At 31.5% G+C, this 25,377-nt stretch overlaps 2 protein-coding genes and 1 long non-coding RNA gene across 7 annotated transcripts; 2 read left to right on the top strand and 1 right to left on the bottom strand.

The window, feature by feature from the left end:
- The first annotated feature begins 4,095 nt into the window (after nt 1-4,095).
- LOC107908913 (uncharacterized) lies at nt 4,096-8,479 on the top strand. 4 transcript variants are annotated; one of them, XM_041089211.1, is made up of 7 exons: nt 4,350-4,433; nt 5,682-5,739; nt 5,877-5,929; nt 6,409-6,444; nt 6,579-6,818; nt 6,904-7,045; nt 7,787-8,479. In XM_041089211.1, the coding sequence occupies exons 3-7, from the start codon at nt 5,912-5,914 to the stop codon at nt 8,254-8,256; spliced, it is 906 nt and encodes a 301-aa protein (XP_040945145.1). In that variant the 5' UTR covers nt 4,350-4,433; nt 5,682-5,739; nt 5,877-5,911; the 3' UTR covers nt 8,257-8,479. The 4 variants fall into 4 exon arrangements, with proteins under 4 accessions (XP_040945143.1, XP_040945144.1, XP_040945145.1 ...); XM_041089209.1 differs by lacking the exon at nt 5,877-5,929 and having other exon boundaries at nt 4,096-4,433; XM_041089210.1 differs by lacking the exon at nt 5,877-5,929 and having other exon boundaries at nt 4,097-4,433; nt 7,802-8,479.
- Nucleotides 8,480-12,915: 4,436 nt separating this feature from the next.
- On the bottom strand, nt 12,916-15,210 carry LOC121214842 (uncharacterized). The gene is made up of 3 exons (XR_005910579.1): nt 14,974-15,210; nt 13,566-13,665; nt 12,916-13,397 (listed from the first exon to the last, which is right to left on the bottom strand). It is a non-coding gene; the product is annotated as an uncharacterized lncRNA (long non-coding RNA).
- Nucleotides 15,211-21,166: 5,956 nt separating this feature from the next.
- LOC107908912 (B3 domain-containing protein Os01g0234100) lies at nt 21,167-25,143 on the top strand. 2 transcript variants are annotated; one of them, XM_041089208.1, is made up of 6 exons: nt 21,167-21,587; nt 22,148-22,182; nt 22,550-22,736; nt 22,831-23,037; nt 24,074-24,164; nt 24,274-25,143. In XM_041089208.1, exons 1-6 carry the CDS (start codon nt 21,456-21,458, stop codon nt 24,792-24,794), a joined length of 1,173 nt encoding a protein of 390 aa, XP_040945142.1. In that variant the 5' UTR covers nt 21,167-21,455; the 3' UTR covers nt 24,795-25,143. The 2 variants fall into 2 exon arrangements, with proteins under 2 accessions (XP_040945142.1, XP_016691694.2); XM_016836205.2 differs by having other exon boundaries at nt 21,222-21,587; nt 22,145-22,182.
- The last annotated feature ends 234 nt before the right edge of the window (nt 25,144-25,377 follow it).

The following is a 25,377-nucleotide window of genomic DNA, read 5'->3' as shown; positions in this document are numbered from 1 at the left end:
ATTGATCAAGCTGAATTCAAGTATAGTAATATTTAACTCAAATGACTCGCGAGCCTTATCAAATATTTCATATTTTTATATTATTAAATTATGTTAATACCCTTAATATATATTATTAACTCTGTATTTAATTATCATGTCGGGCTTGAATTTGAGTACAAAAATAAGTAAACGAGCTTAATTAAACTTGAGCTCAAATAGCTCGATTATGTTTCGAGCCAAAGTTAAGTTTGAAAATAAATGTTTGATCAACCTCAAGCTAAATATCAAATTCCAATTAAAAAGACAAAATCATTTGAAGCTAAATTTTAATTTTAATTTATTTATAATTATTTTTTATAACATAAAAAATTTTATATTTTAAATGGTTGAAAAAAATTTAAAATGCTAATAGAAACAATAAACCAAACTAATTTATTCGGTTTTGGATCAAAATTTTTAAAATCAGATTATTGTGTGATAATTGAAAATTTTCTCTAGAATCAATTCGAGCCAAACTGTTATCTTCTTCATTGAATAATAAGGAGCTTAATGTCCTTTTTCTTAAATAATATTATCAAAATCGAATTAACTATTGAATCGGTCAGTTTACTAATTCATCAGTCCAATCGATTCAATTAAATAAATCTTTTAAAAAATAATTGGTTCAACCATCTCATATTGATTCTTGAATCAACCAATCTAATATCTCTCCAAACCGATATCCTTATACCGATAAAACTTGAACTCCATTTAAAATTTCAATCCAACTTAACTTTAAGCTTAATCAAGATCTAATATAATTATCATCAAACATAGAGATTTTCCCATCTCTTTTTGTAAGATTGAAATATAGGCAAAATAAAATAATAGATACCAACAAGTGGTTGGGTGTAATGGTAAGGTATATTGTATTCTTAAAGGGAGAAAATAAGTTCAAATCTTGAAGACAACATTTGAGAGAGACAGTTATGAAACTATTTTATAATAATAAAAAATAATAGATGAGGAAACACGTTTTTGTCAAGAGCACAAGGATAACAAGAAAAGGGGAAAGAAAGACTGTATAATTGGTTCATTTCATCATTGCTATTTGCAGATGCTGTTGAGAAAAAATATTCCCTTTTGGCCTATGTATGGCCACAAATTTTATTATTTTTTAATTTTTAATTCTTCATGCATTTGTGACAGAATAAAGGTACCACTGCCTACTGATAATCGTTAGGAAAAAAAGAAAATTTATCCGATGTGGGATTTGTGAGGGAGAGATGATTGAATGGCGGTGCCAAAAGTGGTGATATCACCCAAATCACCTGATTTTATAAGGAAAAAAATAAAGTGAAAATACAAATTTTCCGATTCGATTAAGGATGGCAATGGAGTGAGGTCGGGTAGAGGTTATTAAATTCATCCTTGTTTTAATGTTGATATGGGTTATGAGAACGTAAGTGTTAAAACTTGGATATTAATAGCAAAAATATCATGAAGGTCTTCATACTAAAAAATGGATAAAAATCGGTTCATGTACTGATGTGCATTAGTTCAAAGAACATATTTAGTGTAGTTGATAGGATAATTAGATAGTGATACGTGGCATTACATAGATCAATTTTTAGCAATAGAAATGAATGAATTTTTAGCAGGACTAGTTTGCTCTTTGATTTAACATACAATGACTAAATTGTACATTTTCTAAGTAGAAGGGAAAAATGCAATCCGACTCTTAATACAAAAGGTTTCATGGTACTTTTACTAAATATTATTACTATCTCTACATAGACATTGGATATTGTTTATAGTCGTTCTTTGGGGTGAAGTAATGAATTGAATTTTTAACTTTCAAGAGAGGCCAAAATTAAATTACAAGATGTCATGTAGTAGAAGTGTTTATGGGCAGAGTCGGGCTAGGCAAAGACTTTGTTCCAAAATATTTTTCAAGCCCAAGCCTGTTTTCAGATCGAGTCAACCCATCCAAAAAACTTGTTTTGCTATTTAAAAATTAATAAAATATTAAAATTATATTTTTTTAACTGTTATTTTATACATTTTTATAATTAAATTTTAATTTAAAAATATTTTTTTATTATTTAAATTGAATTAGTGCGGCCTAAAGTACAAAAATCATTGTCCAAGCTTGGCCTGACAGGCTACCCAACCCTTAGACAAGTCTATCATGTAGTGTTTGTTCACATTTTTTTTAACCATGTGGTTTAAAGATTAGATCTTTCCTCATGAGAATGAAACATATTTTGTGACCAGTTGTTTATCTCTTTAGAGAGCACTCGAAATGAAGATAATGCACTTAACCAATTCATTCAATCAATTATGTATCAATTAAATCAATTTTATCACTTTAGTCAATTATGATCTTGATCAAGTTGATTAGTTATGGGTTGTTGAAATTTATAACCGAATCGATGGTAAACGTATCATGGAGACCCTTGTACCAGGAGTCATGTTGTATTTTGCCCCATTGACTCAAAAAATGAGAAAATTAATCTCTGTATGTTAGATAAAAAAGCAAATTGGTCATTCGTTAAAATTTTCATCCGTTTCTACTGTTAAAAATTGGTCCACGTGCGTCAACATGTGTCATTGTTTGGTTATTTCGCCAGTAATGCCAGTTTTTAACAGCACAAATGGATAATCTTTTTAACAAAAATGATCAATCTGCTCTTTAATCTAAAGTACAATGACTAATTTACTATTTTTTGAACAGAAGGAGCAAAATTCAAGTTAACTTTTAATTCAAAGTCTCCATGATAGTTTTACTAATTATTTTTATTTGGTAAATTATACCAATAGTTATTCAACTATAAGTATATCTCTTTTTTGGTCACCCAATTGAGTTAAAGACCTAGGTGTGGTTGTGGGATAAGTTTAAGCATGGTATTAACATTCTTTAAGCTTACTTAAGTTCGGTTCAGCCCAAAATATGGACCTAAAATTTTGGTCAAACTCACCCATATTTATCAATGGTTAACCCAAGCCTACTTCAAGTCCACTCATATTATTTTTAAATTTATTTTAAAAATATTTATATTTTTTAATTTAATATTTAATAATTATGTATATTCATTTATTAAAATTATATAAATAAATAACTTATTTGTTTAAAATGTATTATATATTATATAATATATAAAATAACACTATAATATATTAAAAACTTAGAAAGTAGGTCGCGCCTTAAATGTTTGAGCATGAGTTTGGCCCATATTTAAATGAGCCTAATTTTTTGTCTAAATTCATTTTTCGAGCCTAATATTGTTATTCAAACCTTCCTAAATTTGGTGTGTACTTTCAGGCTTAAGTGGGTAGTTTGACCCTTAAATAGGCCTATAAACCCCATTCCTGGCATCTAGTTACTCTAGCATAAGAGAAAAACAACATCATTGTGTTAAACAAACACCCTACTCTTACTTGACATCGTTTTAAGGCTAAAATTTCGTAAAGTAAACAAAACAGTAAAAAGGTCTCTCCAATCCCTCTCAATTTCAATAGAGCAAATTGGTCTCTCTAAAAAAACCGGAGCAATTTAATTCCTGCCAATTTCAAAAGTGAGCAGCCAAGTACAATTAATCACAACATTAATGTTTTTCATCAATGGTACATAATTTTGATTAATATAATAAATTTAGCCCTCAAAGTTTACACATGCTGTCAACTTAGTTTTAATTTAACAAATTTAGCTTGTAACATTTGTGTAAATGTAGAAATGTTGAAGCTAAATTTGTTGATATTTTTTAGAATTAAAGCCAATTGACAAAATATGTAAATTTTGAGGGCTAAATTTATTATTATATCAATTAAAATTATGTACAATTGATGAAAAATATTATCAACGTGATTAATTATTTTTAATTGTTCACCTTCAGAATTGACAAGAATTAAGTTATTCTTTTTTTTTAGAGGGACCAATTTACTCAATATCAAAATTGATAGGGACTGAAGAGGTTTTTTTACCTAAAAAAAACTTATCCATCCCAAGATGTGCTAGGGGTGCGTAACATCCAACGTGGCATATGGCATCTTTACAGCATCTTCCCGGCCCCCAGCTCTACCACCACCAGATCACCATTATTTATTATTATTATTTCTGTTCATATTTTGTTTATTTATTATTGCACAAATTGCAATTTACTGCCAAGAAATATAAACCCCATTAAATTTAACCCACAAAAATAAAGTTCCCGATTCAAAGTTTTCCCGGAAAATTTGGATTCAAGGGAAAAAAAATAGTAGTAGTTGAAATCGGAGAGTGTTGAAAAAGATAAAATGATGGGCGGTGGAAGTGTGTACTGGGGAAGGAAAGAAAAGAGTAAACGAGTGAAGGGAATAGTGGTGATGTTTGCTTGGGTTTCGATTCACGAGAAACACCTTTTGAATTACGTGGATTTATTTTCCTCCCTCGGTTGGAATTCCCTCGTTTCTCGTGCCGATTTTCTCAACGTGTAAGTTTTTTTTTTCTTTCATTTTCTCATTGATATTTTTGGGGGTTATTTAGGAAGTGAATTAGAATTAGAACAAGCTTAATTTAGTTATTGTTAATTTTTCTAAATTTTATCACATGGGTTGAGAACTTTAGTGGGTTTTTGGGATTCTTATAAATTGGGTTTTTTGTAGGTGAGTTTGTGCTTCTTCTATTTTGATGGTGTTTTTCAGATGCTTTCATTGTATTTTATTTGTCCTGCTAATGATTGTGATGATTGTATCATTAGGGTTTTTGAATGGGTTTATTTTTAGAACTGTATTTTGGCAATCAAAAGTGGTTGTTTGTGGAAAGGGAAGATCTAATTTTAGTTATTGAGGATGGAAAAATAAGGATATAATCATATAATATCAGCTAGAAGTGGTTAGGTTTGGGGGTGGAGCTGTTTCAAAAATGATAGCTGAAAAGAAAGTTAACTACTGATATGGTGAATGAGTTGATGGATTACAAAGAACACATTGTAGATGCAGCTTGTTGGAAGAGTGATAATGACTGTGATAATTCTATTATTGGGGCGTTTGAATGGGTTTATTTTAAGACTATAATTTGGCAACCAAAAGTCATTGTCTGTGGAAAAGGAAGATTTAAGTTCAGTTATTGAGGATGGGAAAGTAAGGATATAATATCAGCTAGAAATGGTTTGGTTTGGGGGTGGAGTTGTTTCGAAAATGATAGCCGACAATAATGTTAACTACTGGTATGGTGAATGAATTGATCTTACATAGAACACATGGAAGATGTGACTTGTTGAAAGAGTGGTAATGACTGATAATTGTATTATTGGGGTATTCGAATGGGGTTTATTTTAGGACTTCCTTTTGGCAATCAAAAGTAATTGTTTGTGGAAAAGTAAGATTTAGTTTTAGTTATTGGGATGGGGAATAAAGGATACGATGTCAGCAAGAAGTGGTTTGGTTTGGGATCCGAGCGTTTCGAAAATGATAGCTGAAAATAATGTTTACTACTAGTGTGAGAATGAGTTGATGGCTCACATGAACAGATATAAGGTGTGCCTCGGGGGAAGAGTAGTAGTTGTGGGCTATATAAGTTATGTGTGGCTTTGTAAGATTAGAGATTTGACAATCTGTTATGGTATTAATCAAAATTTTAAGATATTGAACTTGGCATTTCTTTGCTGCACTTTTCGCAAATTGCTTTCCTTTTTTCATTTTCAAGTATTTGAAATTTTCATTTCATATTCTTTCTGCAGGTATTATCCTGATAGGGCAATGTCCTTGGCATTTGTTCTTCTAAATGAGCTTATTGAGGTCAGTTTCATTAAGGTTTATTATCTTTAATGATCCCTGATAATTTTTCACTTGGGAGTTCCACAAAAATCTTAAAACATTAAACACCTGTTTGGTTTTTGGTTCACGGGAGCTAAAGATTAGAACTTGTCCTGTAGTATTTGTTGCTTTCTCTGGCAGTCCAAAGGCTTGTATGTACAAGGTTTTTCAGGTAAACTTTAGTTCTTATTCCAGTTCCCAATGAATCAATTCACTTTTTGTTCTCTTATCTCCATTATTGCGGCAAAAGTATCATGGAGGCCCATTTACTAAGAGTCAGATTGCATTTTACCCCTTTTACTCAAAAAATGGGCAAATAGTCCCTGTATGTTAGATCAAAGGTTCTTTCTGTTAAAAATTTCATTCATTTCTTCTCTTAAGAACTAGCATGGTTGACTAAATAACCAAACAGTTACAGGTGGCATGCTACGTATGCCTTATGTTGACGTACAAGGATCAGTTTTTAACAGTAATAATGGATGGAATTTTTAATAGAGTGACCAGTTTGCTCTTTGATCTAACGTAGAATGATTCATTTGCTCATTTTTTGAGTAGAGGGAGCAAGATGTCATCCGACTCCTAATATAAGGGCCTCCATGGTACTTTTACCCCATTATTGCAGTTGAAATAATTTAGCTAAGTTTAATGTAGATTATTCAAGGAATAGGTGAAGCTCAGCTTAATCTGGTACCCTTCTTTTCTCTCCTAATTTCTTGTAATGATTTATTAGTAAAATGTAATAGTTTTCTAAAATCTCAACTTTTTATATATCATACTAAAGTTTTTGTTGTTATTTTCCCCCTTTTTTTCATTTTGTAAAGGATGGGAGCCACTTGGTTAGAAATTGCATTTCGGGACAAATCTATGATTCTAGCCCCGTAGATTTTGCAAGTGATCTGAATGCACGATTTACTTTACATCCCTCCATACGTAAAATGCCTGGACCTTCAAAGCTCGTTTCTTGGATTGCTAAAGGCGTTGCTTCTGGTTTGGATGGTCTCTATCTTACTGGCTTCGAGTCGCAACGTGCCGAGTATTGGCAGACCCTTTACTCATCAGTTGTGAGTTAATATTAACCCTGTAGGTGGTCCAAGTTGTTTTTAATCTGCTCCCATCAGTTAATTTTACACCTTTCCTCTTTTGCAGGACTTGGATGCTCCATACCTTATTTTATGCTCGGAGAATGATGACCTTGCCTCGTATCCAGATATCAACAATTTTACTGAATGCTTACAAGATCGTGGAGCAGATATTAAGGTTGTAAAGTGGGATGGCTCTACTCACTTAGGTCTGTCCTGAGCCATGTTCTTGGTTTGTTATTACTAGAACATACTGTAGCTTCCATAAATTATATTATCAATTGCCATATATGATCAGAGCATATATACATTCTGTATTAGGTAAAGGTAACATGGAGGCCCTTTGTACTAAGAGTCAGATTGCTTTTTGCCCCCTCTATTATAAAAATGGACAAATTAGTCATTGTATACTAGATCAAAGAGCAAATTGGTCCTTCTGTTGAAATCCCATCTATTTCTATTGCTAAAAACTTGTGCCTACCTCTCAAATGAGATACATGTGGCACGCTACGTGTAACTGTCTGGTTAATCCATCAATCACGTTAGTTTTTAATAGAAATGATAAGTTTGCTCTTTGATCTAATGTACAAGGATTAGTTTGAAAATTTTTTGAGTAAAAAGTGCAAAATGCAATCTAACTCTTATTACAGGGACCTTCATGGTACTTTTACTGCTGTATTATGTTTTTTGCTATCAGCTGTTTCCTCTCTAGATTACAATTTACAAATGGAGTTTCCTATACTATTCAGTTAATTCAACTGAAGGTCTGAACTCTAAACCTTAAACCCTAGATAAGAACATAAAGGCATCGTAAGCTGATTTATGTAATCTTCTTCTAGAGTTACAAAAACCTGAGGTTTTCTGCTCTAACTCGAAAGCACCGTATCCTGCTTCTGCACTCTTTAAATGTTCAGTTACTTTGTGACACATGAAAACTTACCTACTGTCAGTGTTTTATATTTCAGAACACTACAAGCATTATCCTATTCGATACAGAGCTGTTGTGGCCAGTTTTCTCGAGAAGGCAACTTCAGTCTATTCCCATAGGATCAAGAAACTCGGAGAAACAAATGGCTTGCACGATGAGATCTCCGAGCTAATCTTCAACCTGCAGAAAGCAACAGTGAACTCAAACCAAAGCCTTAGGAGAGTTGCCGTTGGACCTAGTGACCACTTTTTCTTGCCAAGTTCAGCCGAATGTCACAACGGTAGAGAGACCAATTCTAAACAAGATGAACAAAGAGAACAACCATTCTCTCTACCTGTACCCCCTACCATTAACGCTCACAGCGTCCTCGGCCAAATTCTCTTTGATGCTTGTGTTCCAAAGAACATCGAAGGTTGGGATATTAGATTTTCGGGTTCTGATCGTAGGTCTTCTTTCCTTGGTATCAAGTCCAGTCGTCGTTCGAGATTATAGTGCATGTCTTTTACGATTTCAATTTGGGGCACCTCATTAGCTTCATTGTTTGTTTATCTGTGGTTTTTTTTTTGGCCTCTTCCTTTTTGTGGTCTAATCCTCTGGCAAGAAGTGTACAGGTAGTTCAGGAATATGAACATATATATATTGTATTAGACTATATGTATAGGACTGTTTGTATGTGAGCTTTATGAAATTGTTCTGATGCCAATTTGAAAGTTCATATATGTGTACAAACATCTTTTTTTTGTTCTTTTTTCTAGTGAAACAGTCATGAGAGCAAATTTGAAATAATTTATATGTATGTGGTATTTATTAATTGAAATTGAATCAAATGTATTTTAATTATTACCTGAATTAATAAATTTAATAAAAGGATGAATTTTGAAAGTTTCATTATAAAGCTCAAATAAGGTCAGAGTTCTATAGAGGTCTTTTTTATTAGGAGTTAAATTACATTTTGATTTTTTTATTTCAAAAAAATGAGTAAACTAATTATTGTATCTTAAATTAAAGAGTAAATTAATTTTTTCGTTAAAATTTTTACCCACTTTTACTGTTAAAAACTTGTCATTATATATTATCGTGAGGTACACATGGTGTGCCATGTGTAACTGTGATTATTTCGTCAGACATTCCAATTTTTAACATAGAAATTAATGAAATTTTTAACAGAAATGATCAATTTGCTCTTTGATTTAATGTACAATGACTAATTTGCTATTTTTTTTAAAAGACAAAATATAATCCAACTCCTAGTATATGGAGTCGAATTGTCAACACTGTTAATCTTCTTTTTGTTAATTTAGGTTAATTACAACGTTATTGTTTTAGTTACATAGCTACCAAATTATTTTTTTTATTTCAAAATGTTACATCGATAAATTTAATAAAAAAAATATTAGTATTAACAATTGGATCTGAATTTTGAAATCTGAAAAATAAAGAGACTAAATTCATGAAAATAAAAGTACAAAGAATAAATTCTACATTTGTGAGGAGTACAATGACTTACATCATATTTTAACCATCCAAAAACGATAGTATTTTTTCAAAAACTTTTTTCTAGGGATAAATCCCAAAACCATACAAGAATTATGGTGTACATAAACTTTAATTTTGTACAATTTTATATAAGATTTTAATTTTATTCAATTTTTGTAAAGAACTAACATCATTATCGGTATAATGCCATTTTATTACTTACATAAATAATTATACTTATCTAATATAAAAAAATAAATATATTCATTTCTCTAAATGTGTAGAATTAAATCAAAATCAAAGTTTAACCTGTATATGTAACGACCCAAAGGTCAGTGGTATAGGAAACAGTAGTTTCGGAATCCCATTTTCGACGAATGAGTCTGTAAATATTATTATTTAATATTTACAAGGCTAATATAAAGTTTGATTAAAGTTTGATCCTTTAATTTGGTCAATTGAATAATTAATTAAGGTATATGAACTAAATCGTAAAAGTTAATTGCTATAAATTTTTATTTGCTGGGACAACCAATTAAGCAGTTATCCATTTCTAATTAAATGTTGGGGGCTGGATAGGGCTTTACATCCACCAACTTTGTTAAATTATCATTAACATTAACTAATTAAGTTTAGTTAAAATTAATTAAGATTAGTAATTTAATTAAAGTATAAAAGATAGAAAATTGATAAAACCCTATTTTAAAGCTTCAACTTTCAGTTGATAAATAGGTATTGCAATTAAGTCATTTTCTTGTAATTTTTATGTTTTTGAGGTTCCAAAAGCTTGGTTTAGTTAGCCAATGCACCAATTTGCAAAACTGTTAAAGTTTTCAAAAGTTTCCATTGTTGAATATTGAAGCTTTTGGTATTAAATTGTTAGATTTTAGCTTAGATATGAAAAATGACTACCTTATAATGTTTAATTGCTAGTTTTTTAACATAGAGACTAAAGTGTAAATATTTTGAAATTGATGTTAAATTTCTAAAATTATGGATAGTAGAGGGCTGTAGAAGGATTAAATTGATATTAGTTTCAAAATCAAAGCTCAAATTTGAAAGTTATAGAAATTTCGATTTTAGGGGCTAAATTGAATAAAATTTAAAATTTTAGGGAACATTTGAAATATTAAATTGAGTTGTCATATGCATAAAATATGAAGTTACAAAGTATTTGAAATTGATAGATTGAAATAAATTATTATGATAGATCGGGAATTGAACCAACTAAAAAATAATCGAGAAAGGGAAAATTACATATTAGTCCCTGACATTTTGTTATTGTAGTTTTTGCTAGGTAGATTCATATGGTGTAATAATATGTAATATTAATGTAAATATCTTTTAATTATGAATTTGTTTGTGTGTAATTAAAAATTTGAATTGGTTACAATTTGGTACAAAAAGGTGAGACATGGATTAAATTGTAAAGAAATGATAATATGTGCTATATGTACTTGATTGGATATGAAATGTTTTATAATGTGATAATATGTATACGACGACATTACAAGGATTTAAATGTTATGAATACTGTATTAATGCCTACGTGAACTTAATAAATGAGTATGATACGACTGGCATGGTGTAACACCCCTAACCCGAATTTGTCACCGGAACAGGGTTACGGAGCATTCATATTTGAAACCAATCAAAATTAAAACATTAATGAGCAAACGTTGGCCAATTTAAATTATACATGCCGTTCAATGCATTATTCCCCTAACATGCACAAACTCAACATTCAAGTTATTTCAATCATTTCCATGTATCAATAATGTATATACCATGATTGATGAGCTCATCAATTCCATGATTTCCATTCCCTTGTTATTTTTCCATATTTATCCCATTGAACTACTTGAAATTTCGATGGATTTTCAAAGGTACACCTAAGTGTACAAATCCGGGTCCGTCAATTCATATTCATGTGCGCACATTTTCATTTCAGAGAGCACACTCCCTTGAACCTCATCTTTACAGTGGGATTACCAGTCCAGGCTAAATCCCCTATAATATAAACTCATAGAGTATTGTCGGGATTACCAGTCCAGGCTAAATCCCCTACAATGACAATTACTCTAATGAGCTGAGATCTGAATTATCAGTCCAAGCTAAATTCAGACCCTAATTCGGATTACCCATCCGGGCTAAATCCATTTTCCACATATTCTTTGGGAGGACTATATTAGGATAGGATCACCCGTGCGGGCTAGATCATTTTTACCGTCAATTCCTTTTCAGAGATCCATCGAATTTTCCTTCCATTCAACCGGGATTTCTTCCCCTTTTTATCAAATATATCAATATTTCATCAATTTTCATATAATGAACATTCAAATCATATTCACATCAATAACAAACATTTCAAGCATTTAAGAATATAATTCAAGTTACACAAACTTACCAGGCTAAATTGTAGAAATATCAAAATTCAGGGACATTTTGATAATTTTCTATTTTCCTCAAATTTCCACCCAATCTTGATCTAAATTAATATTTCATTCAATTTATTAATTTAAATAATAAAATAATTCATTTCATACAATTTGGTCACTTTTTGACATTTTAACAAATTTACCCTTAAAATATTACTTTTATTCAATTTAATCTCTGAACCTAAAACATGTAAATTAGCCATTTTTAATGAAAATTCATGCTAGTTGAATAATCGTATATTTTCCTCCTCCTCTCCATTCCACATCCTTAATGTATATAACATGCTTATATGTAACATTATATATAATTTCACTATTTACTTAATTGTTCATTCAAAGCTGTCCACTTGAGTTATAGTCACTAAATTATTTATATCTTGAGCTACGCAACTCCGAATTGAGATCCGTTAATTTTATATGAAACTAGACTCATATATCTTATTACTATAAAATTTTAAGAATTTTTGGTTTATCCAATAAGTACAGTTTATTCTTTAAAGTTTCCCATATTTCACTGTTTGACAGTTCCGACCCCTCTTCACTAAAAATTAATTATCTCTTTGTACAGAATTAGTATGATGTCCCCGTTTGTTTCTATTGAAAATAGACTCATTAAGGATTTTAAAAATATAAATTATAACCTATAATTATTTTTGTAAAATTTTTAATGATTTTTCCAAGTCAGAACAGGGGAAACCCGAATTCATTCTGACCTTATCTTACAAAATTTATTATATCTCATGATTTAGGGTCTGTTTGTTTGGCAGTAAAATGTTTTCCGTAAAATGATTTCTGGAAAATGTTTTACTTTTCTGTAAAATAATTTACTGGAAAATATTTTCTGGTGTTTGGTAAATCTGTGTAAAATATTTTCTACTGTTTGGCAGATTTCCTTAAAATATTTTTCGGAAAAGTTATTTTTACATATATTTTACATATATTAATATATATTTATTAATATATATTAATAAATTATTTTTACATATATAAATTTTTTGAAAGTACCACTTAAAATGAAAGCATGAAAAATGAGTTTTCTTGTAGGAAATTGTGAAAGAATTGTAACTAATGTGTTGAATCATGAGTTTGATTGGTGCAAGATTTTGTTATATATTATTAGGTTATCTTTCCCGTTAATTAATTAATCCCTCATTATATATTTAATCAAGAATTTGAATGGGAAATTTGAATGGAATTCATTTAAAAATCAATATATTATTAGGTGCAAATTTGAGGATTTGGATGAAAGACGCAAAATTTGTTGATGGAGTAACTCAAACAAATAGAATTTCAAGATATGCTAATGGTCTCCTACATGCTCTTAAACATGTTTAGCATGTTACCAACTCATTTCACAAACAATTTGCATATGAAAACGAGTCCAAAATCTCAAGCATAAAGTCTCTTATACATTAGCATAAATTTCACTGCAGCAAAAAATGATGAACCAGACATTAGCTAAAAAACTTATACATGCACATCAATAAAATCCTAATTGCCTTTAAACCTAGTGCTTGCCCATTGCAACTCCTGAGCCTAATCCATAATCAGAAGGCAAGGGATCAATGCCACCAGTTTCACCCTAATCTTCAACACCATAAAAACCAACAGCTTTCCCTTTATTACCTCCATCAAAGCTATCAAACTCATTACTAGAAGAACTCAACTTCCATAAACATTCAAATCACCAAAAGACAACACATCATTCCCCATGTTAAACTGCAAAGGAGAATCACCTCAATACTTCCTTTTAATCCATTAACTCAACGCTAAAACTAAACCATGGAATCAATTATAATGCAAAGGACTAAAAGCATTAACAATTTATTCCAGTAAATAAGACCCACGGCATTCAGAATATCATAAACTACAAAAACATCTACATACCCTGCGTTTCTTATGCGTTACAACTAGAAGAGGAGGAATAAGTGAATACAGATCACACAATGGTCTTGTAAGTGCTGAAAAAGTTGGGTGCTCAATAGCCCTGCAAAAAAGTAATATATCCTTGAAATAACTAAACAAATAATATTGCTTAACATCCATTCTCAAACATTAAGCACCTCAGGATAAACTGCATTTGAAATTCAATTAGCATAACTCAAACATCCATATCATTCATTAGCAGGAGCTTAGGAGGAATTGCAATGGAATACACTATTTGCTAGTATGCTTAACATAAAAGAATCTACTGTCTCCATGAAAAAAAAAGGATTATTTAGTGCACCACTGGTGAAGCTAAAATCTCCACATGGGACGCTACTAATTTGCTACATGCTTATTAAGTACACAATTACTATCCTATATGCAAGCCAAACAACCGAGACAACCACAAAAGACTCAAAGAAAAGTAGGCGAAAGAATGTGAAAGACATGGGTGGTGAAGGAAGCTCCAGGCGGTCCACAACCACCCAGGAGTCGGATACTTTGTCCGAGGCAGGGTCCCTAATCAGTTGTGATTCAGAGTTTGTAGAAGGGGAGGGTAATTGAAATGGAGAAATTCCTGATTTTCTTTTTCTCTGTATGTAAACATATTGGTTGCTAGACCATATTTTTGCTTTAGTGGAAATCAAGAAGAGTGTCGTGAAACTAGTAGGCAAGAAGGAAACAACGAAGCAAGATGGTATAAGGAAGCAGTTGAAGGTAAAAGCTATTATAATTGAGAGAAGAGCTAAAACATGCACTGTTTATCAAGTGTATTCACAACCTCTCATGAAAGAAAAAATACCAAATATTCTTCTTTTTCTCTTCTTATCTGGTCTCTAAAATTGGAATCAAAGCTATAACAATTCCACTCAAAAAAGGGCAAACAATAGAAACACAAAATCCAAATCCTAGTAATATAAACTGTCTCCAAGAATTTATTGGTATTTCTTCGGTGCCTTTTTCATGCATTTTTTAAATGAACCCAAAGCATCCCTTCAGAAAAAAGATTCACTCTCTCAAGGCAGTGGATCAAAAACTCAGAAATCAAAAGGAAGAAACAAAATAAGCCTGTTGCAGAAATACCGATATCATTGTAATTCAGCAAAAATAAGCAAGATTTATAATCATGTACTTAATAAATGAATCGGGTCAATCGCATATACTAACTGAAGCTTTAAAGGTAGAAATGTTGAGATTTTTATAGTGAAAATAGCAAGAAAATTAAAAGGGAAAGCTTCCCTTTAGTGAAGAAGTGGGGGTTGAGTGGTGTAGGGAAGAAGAGTATGAGTTTTCATCCTTTTTCCAATTTTTGAAAAATCCAGCAAAAACCATCAATTTCATAAAAACTTGAAGCTTTTGGGTAACTCACTGACAGATCTATGGAGCAGAGAGATGGAGAAGGAAGATGAAGCTGAGAGACAGAGATGGCGAGGCAAAGATGAGGAGGAGAGGCGGAAGCTTTGAGGAATGAAAAGTGTCTGCTGCTTAGAAGAGAATGGAAAATGTCTGCTTAGAGAAGAATGGAAAATGTCTTACCAATTTTGAAGCCGTAAGACATTTTCCGGAGGAATGGGTTTGATTTTACCGTGTTTTGGAAAATGTTTTACTAAAGGATATCATTTTCCCCCAAACAAACACCGGAAATGGTGTAAAACGTTTTCCGGAAACCATTTTACAGCAAACAAACGCACCCTTAGAATTCCATTACTTACACCGTTTCTTCTATGAGAAACTAGACTCAATAATATTTAATTCCATGTTTTATTCATACTCTAATTCGATTTCCACAATTTATGGTGATTTTTTAAAGTTAACCTACTGCTGCTGTTCAAAACTGTTTTAGTGCAAAATGTTGATTACTAATTTATAACACCCTTATTCCCTTTCTCTATAATATTTCCCATCACTTTCTCTTATTTTCCTTCACTAATATATCAAGAACATAAGACTTTATTTAATAAAACTCTACTATAACATCATTTCCATGCTTTTTCAATAATATCAAACTTAAAAATATATTGAAATCTTGATGCTCTTACCTTGTGCTATTGATTTCAATCTTTAACTTGATTTTCTCTCTCCTCCTGCTTCTACTTCTTGAATCTAACTTGATATTCTAGCTCCTCATAGTCTCCTTATCAATTTTCTCTCTTGGTGGCTATGGAAATTTCTTTGATTTCTAAGTGAAAATAGTGAATTTTGGGTTGGAGGACCAAATTGTAAAGAAAGAAAAACTTTCTTTCTTCTCTTCTCTTCTAATGTGAAATGCATGGAAAAATGGTGGAATGGATGATTCTTCATCTTCCTTTTCTTATATATACTAAATAAAATACTAATAAAATAATAAAATATCAATTAAAAATCAAATTAAAATATTAATAAACTAATAATTAATTAATTAATTAATCTAAAATATCACTAACATCATCATTGCCTTCTAGATTTCTCTCTCTTTTAATTGACCATTTTACCCTTTATAATATTTAAAATTCCATCCTTGAGTCATCACTTAATTTGGTAAAATTACAATTTAGTCCCTCAAAATTCTTCACCTTTTCAATTTAGTCTTAATTCATCCATTTTCCTTAGTTTCTAGATTATTCCACCCTTAAAATATTTGCACTATTGGTCCTTCAAATTTTTTATATTTACACTTTAACCTCTCAAATCTTGAGTATTTACTCTTAGACAACAAAACTTTTCTCACTTTTACAATTTAGTCCTTTCTTGAATTAATATATAATATACCATAATATACTTCTCAATGTTGACATAACTCAAAATTTCCCCTTTTTGTCACGTTATTTCCTTATTTTTACTATATCGAGGATACTATCTTACTTTCTTACTGTAATAATTTTCAGGGTATTACACATGGCAATAGGGTTATTTGTGCACTTGTACGGGTTTAGCACCTCGGTGCTCTCTGTTTAGTACTTTGGTGCTCTCTACTTAGCACTTTGATGCTCTTTGATCAGCATTTCAATGCTCTCTTTTTAGCACCTCAGTGTTTTTTGGTGTGATGTAGTTACCTATGTTTTTAAGTTTATTTATTAGAGTTCATCGGGCTAAATGATTAATGCAAAAGAGAAATGACATTGAAATGTTACAAGCTTGATGTTCAAAATGGAAATTTGATATTTTGATATCATAAATAGAGTTGAATTGCGGGTTGTATTAAATGGAATAGCGTTTTGATGTTGAATTGCTATATGACTTTTTATGTGACAACTCACCTTATCGTTGTGAAATGCTATGTCAGGAAAATTGTATGAAGTTAATTAGATTGTTATATTTAATTATAATCCAAGGTAAGTTGCTCATTTTAATACCTATAAACTTACTAAGCATTCGAAATGTTTACCTAAAAGTTTTTCCCTTTTTTTGTAGATTGTTGGTTTGCGGAACTCGTCGACCAGCTCACCTCAAAGCTCAGACTATCCAACTATCAATTGGTAAACTTTTGCTCATTTTAAGTTCAATTATGTAACATGTACATAGGTGTTTATATATGTGTTACTTGTGAATGATGGTTTGGTTTAAACCTTGGTTAATGTTTGATTTTGGAAAGCCAATGTTCATATATGCATTAGTGTATGTTTTGGTAACTTGTGTAACTTTGTGCTTGATATTTAAATGGTAAAATGAGTATGAAATGAGGTAGTGTATGTGATGGTAAGAAATGGAAAATACATTGATGATTCTATTGAATTGATTAAGCAAATTTGATATATTTTGTTGTTCAAATGAAGATATCTTGGATAGATTGAATTGAAATGATGTTGTAACGTTTTTGGTATGTATTATGGTATGATCTTGTGCAGCTAAAGGTGTACAATTATGCTCTAAATGCGAAATTGATTAGGTTGACATGGAGTAGGTACCAAATGGCCTAAAATTTATCAAAAACAGAGTTCACGTCGAGACGAGCAACTCTCATCGTCGCAACATCCACCAATAATATATGACATCCTGATGTTGAGACGCTGGATGTCGCAACGTGACAAACTGTTTGGCGACATCACGACGTGGAGAAGGTGACGTCACGATGTCAACCCTTAATTTTTAAAACTTTATATATTGGTTCTAATTCATGCTCAGGTCAACAAAAGAGTTTTCGCAAGCTTGATCAAGGCTCAAATTTAGTTGTGAATCATATTATGAATGTGTTTAAGTCATAAATATTTGTTTGATTGATATATTTACTGTATTTTTACGGAAGTTGCTCCGGCAACAGATGTAACATCCTGTAGCTCGAACCCGATGATCGGGTCTGGTAAGGAGTGTTACAATATAATTGCATAAATCAAAGTTCATGTATCAAATTACACATTGAATCAAAGTTCATGTATAGTTTTGATATTTATCTTTTTTTACCGTAAAAAGAGCTAATTGCACCAAACATCCCCAAACTATAACCTTCATTCTAAATTAGTTGTAACATCCGCGTTTTAACTCGAGACTAGGTACATTGATGGATCGGGTCAAGAATTAGTATAAAATTTTTGAAATATAATAAATAAGAATTTTGAGTATTAAATTAGGAAGTATATAGATCCAATAAGAAATTAGAAAAAAAATAAAAAAAATTCTCTTTAAATAGGAAATTTTAAAATAGATGCATTGATTTAGTTGAAAGAATAAAGAAATTGTTGTGGCCAAAGTAGGAAAAATATTAAGTTAGGAGATATATAACAGTAGAGAAAAGGAATGAATGATTAAAAAGAAATTTAACCAAAGTATTGTCTGAGTCATACTAGGAAATATGAAAGATGAGGAAGGACAAAGTGGTAATTAGCCAAGTGGATATTTATTAGGTGTAATAATGATGGGTAAAAGTAAAAAGATGGATGACTTAAGGACTTAGTAGCAATTTGATCATTTTAATTAAAAAGGTGGGATATTTTAGTGCAATGGTATAGAAAAGTGGAGAAAAGATGTCATCTTTTCTCAAACACCAAACCGTCACTAATTCTTCTTCTCCCCCCAACTTTCATCTAACTTTTCTTTTAATTCCCTTCATGTCCTCCCATCATAGTTGAACCATCCAAGCTTCAAACCTTCATTTTTCTTTGAAATTTCCTTAGTAAAAATAAAAAAAGCTTAAGGTAAGAAATGATGAAATTATCATACCATACATGTTTATTTTTATTAAATAGTATAGGAAAGTCACTTGATTGTGGTTTTTTTTAACATATAAATGTTATATGTTTTATATAAAATTGAAGAGAAATAAAAGAAAGGAGAGGACCTAATTGAAGAAAAAGGAAAAGTGAAGGCTAACCTAATTGAAGAAAAGGGAAAAGAAAAGGCTAAGGAGTGAAGGAATAAGAAAATACATCATCTCAACCTTTCTGTTGTAAGTACTACAAGATTTTTTAAATTATTTTTTTATTTAAATGCTTATATTGTAGTATGAAATTACTTAGAATAGAAATGTAAAATATATATTTAAATTTGTAAATAGATAAAAAAGAGAGATTAGAATATGAAATTATGAAATTTGTAAAGAAAATTATAGGTGGAGAATATGAAATGATATATTGTTTGAACACTAAGCAATGATGTTGTGATAAAAGTATATGTGTGAAAAAGGTGTGATATTTGTGATTTGTGAAATGGGGACTAAATTGTAGATGATGGAGAAATGAGAAATCTTTTTCGAAATATTTATATAAATTATTTAAATGTATGAAATTCAGCTTTAATGCCCAAGTAGATGGAATTTAGAACTACTAGGATATTAGTGGCATGCCATTAAGGGACCTTAGCGCGCTCTCCGATTATTAGCATATTAGTGCTCTCCATTTAGCACATCCGTGCTCTCTGTATAGCATTTCAGTGCTTTCTGTTCAATAGTGCATAATAATGCACCTCTGTATTTGTTCTGTATATCTGTTCTGTTCTATAAAGTCTAATTTGTGCTAAGAATATGAGTTGTGAACAAAAGTGAATCATCAATGTGTGGAGGTAAGTTTAATAACTTACAAAAGGTAAGTTAAATTTCATTAAAGTAAGGTATAGTTGAAGAAACGTGTATGTGTGTAAATATGTCTTAGTTGAATAAGTTTAAAATATTATGTTATGTTTCATTTATCTATTTAATTCTTGTAGTGCTTACTAAACCTTCATCGGCTTAACGTGTTTATTTTTAACGTGTAGGAACAGTTAGACTCGAAGAGGTAGAGTCCGGTTAGGAGATCTCTCATCTCATCACATCCTCAAGAACTTCAAGAGTAGGTACTATATTTTGAATTAAAATGACATGTACATAGGTAGACCAAATGTGTTCTCATGTGTTAGGGACTAAAATGCAAACTCTTGAAATTCTATCTATTTTGGTTTACTTGAAATATTTTGGTCTATATGAAATGAATTAGTGAAACTATAAGTATGTTTGCAAATGTGGTTTGGTAAGTTAAAATACTATGTATAAATGTTTAAATTAAACAGTATCTAGCCAAAACCGTTTTGACACCAAATGTAATAGTCTTATACTAGGTCCATACAATCAGACCGGGTGTATGAGTGTTACATTAGTCCCTAATCTTCAAAATATTCCAATTATATCTCCAAACTCTTGATGATATATCAATAGAAAAGTGTCACATAACTTTTAAAAATAAAAAATAAAAATAAAATAAAATAAGGGAGAGAGAGAGAGAGAGAGAGAACGATAAAGCTTTAAAAACCTCAAAACCAAAATTTTTACAACATTCATTTTCACAATATTCATTTTTCTATTAAAATTTTTATTTTAAATTATACTGCATGAAATATGACGTCTAATTTAATGGTTAAACTAATGATTTTAATAAGAAAATACCTTATTGATATAACATTATTACACTCCTACTCAAGCTAAACATGTGGCGCTTGTGGGAGGTACCAGTTGGGTATCTAAAGTCGGTTCTCCACCTCCCATCAACTGGGCTGTCCTCGATTGCCTAGCCTCTCGAAACCAACCACCCGCTGTAAGATTACTCGTTGATAATGAAAATGTCCCCACTCATTAGGCTTATTGGGTTTCAACGTGAACTCCTTCAAGTGTAAACACTTTCTTCAAGGACCACTAAGACGTACCTGAGCATAATAGCCTCGTTTGAAAAGAAATAATAGAATAGGTTCCACTATACATGTTCCCTCACATGCTCCATGATGATAACCACCTTATCCCGTCATTACTCTCAGTCAAATAGTATTTCCTATAAATACCCTTCAATTCGAAGAGAAAGGAATCTTCTTCTCCCATTAGCAACTTTGAGCACCTATTTCCGACAATTAATCCTCTTAGCCCTCACCAATCTACCTCATCATCCTCTTAACCTTCTTTGGCTCTTAGCCTGTTAAGGTGAACTGACCTCCTTTGGACCACCGCTACCTCTTCCTTTTTTAAGACTTGTATCAACAAACGTCAATAGTTTAATGATGTAATTAGAATCTTTTAAAGTTTAAGGACTAATTTAAAATGAGTGTCTTAGTTTGAGAATATACAATGCAATTATATCTCGTAAAACACCAACTTTTTTGATTGATTAAAACGAACGGAGCCTGATTCACTCTGGTAATCACGTTATTTTGTCGTCTCAGCTAAGGCCACGCCATCAACCATCCTCGGAAACGATCCTTTTGACTGTACCGTACCCTCACCTATACGTATGCAAATGAAAACGACGTACAGAGTCGCAGGTACACTGATTACAGTGAGCCAAACAAATTCTGGGTATTTCATTAGTATCACCACTTGACATTTTGGTAGTATATAACCAACCCACTTTGAGATCAAAGCTGAAAAAAAGAAAAAGGAAAAGAGAGATTGTTTTGTTTGTTTTTTGGGGGGCATATTGATGGATGATGATGAATACCAACATGAAAATCAAGATTGAAGAAGAAGAAGAAGAACTATTTGATGATGAAGGAAATGACCGTCTCCCCATTTCTCAACTTTTCCAGCTCCTTCAACAACGCCAATCCATTTCCATGGTATGCAACTCTCTGCCCTTTTCTCTACTTGCTTAGAACGTGTTATGGTACAAAATAATAAGCAAAACCTGTCATGTTTTATGTATATATATATGATTTTTGTACGTAGCTAAATGGCTGTGTTTTTAGTATTTGTTTATTTTCTTCAGTTACTTATCTCCTTTGTTCTTTTTTTTTTTTTGTTTTCTTGAGCTATCTCTGTAGAATCTTGGATGTATTATTAAGAATCCTCATAGTACGATGTTCTTTGGATTTTTTACTTTTTGTTTTTCCAGTGTTTTTGCTTTAGGAAAACCATATAGGAACTGTAATGTTTTGGGTATAAAGATTCACTTGAATTGAATGCATTTGGTAACAATTAATACCCAAAACCAGAAAATCAGATTTGAGCCAACAAGTATTAGGGTGGTTCGAACCTGTAGACAAGGGAGGGGTAACCACGATTGCCTTGACTGGTAAGCTGGGGTTCATGCATGAATCTGGTTGGTGCATCGTGTGGGAATTATTATTATTTTCTTTTGGAGTGCCCCAAAATAATGGAAACCTGGTTTCCTCAGCAGGAAAATATTCGTGATTGTCGACAGAAAGCTTCCAGGTTGGTCAATTCATTGATAATTTTTTGATTTAGGCTAAATGCTTAGTTAGGACTCAACGTTTTAAAAGTTACTCACATAAATGCCAAAATTTTCAAACTGGTCATATAAGAGCGGAATTTAATTTTTTACTACAAACTGAGGTTAAGTATGTGAAAACTCTTTATTTGAACACTTTCAAAGAAGTTTTACTCTTATTTGACCATTTTGAAAGATTTAACCCTTATTTGAGCACACTTGAAAGGGATTAGCCCTTATTTAACTTGGTCCTTATGTGAGCAACTTGTAAAAAGTTAAGGCCAATTTGGGCATTTAGCCTTCGATTTTTATTGTCTTCATTGATTTGGTTCATCTTTATGTATCCAAAAGGAAGAGACCTAGGGATAAGAACTATAATGATCATGTTGTTAAGGGTACCAAAAGGGTATCAGAACAAGATTTTGCAAAATCCCCTGTAATAGAGAGAGCAGAACAGGTTCAAGCTAATCTTTCAGCTGAATTCCCTAGCTTCTTTAAGATCATGATCCCATCAGTGGTTTGCCGTGGGTTTTGGATGGTGAGTATGAATATATTCATTCCCCCATTGCTTATGGAAAAATAAATCTTTGTGCAATGCATTGATTTTCTTTCTTTTTTCTTTTGGCTGTTAGTCATTACCTAAGGAATTTTGCCAACTGAATCTGCCTAATCATGATGCTACTGTAATCTTGGTTGGTGAAACTGGAAAAGAATACAGAATCAATTTTCTTGTTCAAAGGAAGGCTTTGAGTGGTGGGTGGAAAAAGTTTTCCAAAGAACATGGTTTACTTGTTGGGGATGCTTTAGTTTTCCATTTGATCAGGCCTTCCAAGTTTAAGGTATTGTCTCATATATATATACATATACATATAAAAATATATAAGGTAAAAGTACCATGAAGTTCCTTATACTAGGAGTTAGATTATATTTAACCCTTTTTTTTAAAATGGCAAATTAGTCCATATACGTTAGATCAAATAGCAAACCGGTCTTTTTTGTTAAAATTTTTATCCATTTCTATTATTAAAAATTGGCATGACCGATAGAATAACCAAAGCGTGCTACGTGTACCTTATGTTAACATATAAGGGTCAGTTTTTAATAGTAAAAATAGATGAATTTTTTAATAGAATAACCAATTTACTTCTTGATCTAACATATAGAGGCTAATTGACCCACTTTTTGAGTAGAGAGTAAAATGCAATTTGACTCCTAGTACTAGAGCTTCCATGGTAAATTTACCATATAACAATTAATTGATGCCATTAACCATTGCAGGCACTGAATTAAATAGTCAAGCTTGACCTTGGGGGTCATCTAGAGGTGCGGTCGCCTAGGGCCCAAGGCTGAAAGGAGTTCAAAATATTGTTTTTCAGTTTTTAAGAGGCCCACAAAAAATTTTTTAAACTTTTTAAAGTAAAAAAAAAAAACCCAACCTTTAAGGGCCCCAATTTCTTTTTTTAGCTTTTAAGGGCCACAAATTTTTTTTACCAACTTTTAAAAGACCTAAAAAATTTCTCTCTAACTTTTAAAGAACCTAAAACCCCATTTTATTGTTTTGCCTAGGGCCTAAAAATGTTAAGAACGAGTCTAGAATAGTTAACTAACTAAAATAAGGTGTAGAACACATTTACACAGGGTACTCAAACTTGGGACCTCAACCTTGTTATTGAGCCAATGTTTTTTAGTTTCATGGAATTATAAACTAAGTTCTCTATTTAGAAACTTTTATTTGCCTAATAAAGACAAAGAGTCCATGAGCTAGAATAGAGCCTAAACTCCTACTTCAAATGCTTCATTTCTAGAAGTGATTAAAAATTTGCCGGCTTTGTTGAAAATTTCCATAAAACATCTCTTCTTTTCTCAAAATTTCAGGTATATATTGTGAGAATGAATGGCTTAGATGAAATAGATGCAGCTCTTGGCCTACTCAGATTACAAAGCAGTGCAAATCAGACAGGCATTTGTAAGTGATCTACTCATCAACTGTGCTTCATTACCATGCATATGTAGAGTTGATTTCAGTTTGGTCCTTTAACAATTACCATGCATTGACTGTGAATTGAATACAAAAGATGCTGCAGGAAAGAACAATTCAAGGCCTTTTTGCAATGATATAAATCAATATGAAGTCCATAAGTATGGCAGGTCTTTTCTTAGGGCCCAAGAAAACCAGTCAGAAAATGGCACTTTGGATGTTGGCTCCAGTAAAGTGGAAGGCATTAGGTTTACTAAGACTGTTAGCATTGCAGATGCCATTAGAGCTTCCGAGATTTCCACCCTGCGATCTGGTTTCGTGCCGTGGGACAACGCTTTGAACAGCTTCGATTTTCTAGGAACCGATGTTGGTTCTTTACACAAAAGGGTACGCCATGTACTTAACCATACTTTTGAATCAAAACCGGAACTGAAATTGAAGTACAAGGAAGCCAAACTCGAGAGAGCTTATGCAGAACAAGAAACAAAGTCTCTCGAATCGGATCTTTCGGGGAAAAAAGAGGAAATGCAAAGGCTGGATGCTGAAATAGATGCTTTGACAGTGAATGCCAAGAGATATGAACTAATGTTTGAAGCAGCTGCTAATGCTCCATGGTGATTGACTGTTGAGAAACATTTTACTCTCTATATATTGCATACCATTAATGCTTTAGCTATATACCAATGCTACACCTCAACCATTCATCATTCTATAGGAAAATATTAACTGGCACTTGCTTTTTCTTTGTTTCTTTGAACTAAATATTATATAGTTTAGGAATTTTAGGTGATTAATGCATAAGAGATACTTCAAAGTTCTGGGAAATTTTGACAGTTCTTGAAATCATATTCATAGTCTAGACTTTAGTGTGCTTTAATTTTCTGAATGTTCTTTGCTTTTGACTTATGGATATTGTAGAAGATGGTAAACTCTTTTATACATAGATAAATAGATAGATTGATTGAAATTCTCTCTTTGGTGTTTTTGATGATTAAATTTAGTTAAATTTTGCTATTAGTCTCTCTTCTAGACATAAATTATGTATTTAATTTCTATACTTTAATTTGATATTTTTTATCTTCCCATTTTTCGAATTCGAAATTCAATGTTGACCAAAAAATAATAGTTAAATTCATTAAGTTATACTATTTTTAAAATCTTATGCAGTAAATATATTATCAATTAGAGTAATAAGTAACGC

Source organism: Gossypium hirsutum, chromosome D02 (genome assembly GCF_007990345.1).
Source record: "Gossypium hirsutum isolate 1008001.06 chromosome D02, Gossypium_hirsutum_v2.1, whole genome shotgun sequence".
Taxonomy (NCBI): Eukaryota; Viridiplantae; Streptophyta; class Magnoliopsida; order Malvales; family Malvaceae; genus Gossypium; species Gossypium hirsutum.
The sequence above is the reverse complement of the archived record's forward strand: the minus strand, read 5'-3'. Positions and strand labels throughout refer to the sequence as shown.

What these genes read in the sequence shown, in the direction of transcription:
- LOC107908913 (XM_041089209.1), top strand. Translation starts at nt 4,258, where the DNA reads ATGATGGGCGGTGGAAGTGTGTACTGGGGAAGGAAAGAAAAGAGTAAA. An exon ending in CGTGCCGATTTTCTCAACGT is followed by an intron (nt 4,434 to 5,681) that starts GTAAGTTTTTTT and finishes TTCTTTCTGCAG; the next exon opens with GTATTATCCTGATAGGGCAA. An exon ending in TTCTAAATGAGCTTATTGAG is followed by an intron (nt 5,740 to 6,408) that starts GTCAGTTTCATT and finishes AGTTTAATGTAG; the next exon opens with ATTATTCAAGGAATAGGTGA.
- LOC107908912 (XM_016836205.2), top strand. Translation starts at nt 21,456, where the DNA reads ATGATGATGAATACCAACATGAAAATCAAGATTGAAGAAGAAGAAGAA. An exon ending in TGTCGACAGAAAGCTTCCAG is followed by an intron (nt 22,183 to 22,549) that starts GTTGGTCAATTC and finishes TGTATCCAAAAG; the next exon opens with GAAGAGACCTAGGGATAAGA. An exon ending in TCAGGCCTTCCAAGTTTAAG is followed by an intron (nt 23,038 to 24,073) that starts GTATTGTCTCAT and finishes TCAAAATTTCAG; the next exon opens with GTATATATTGTGAGAATGAA.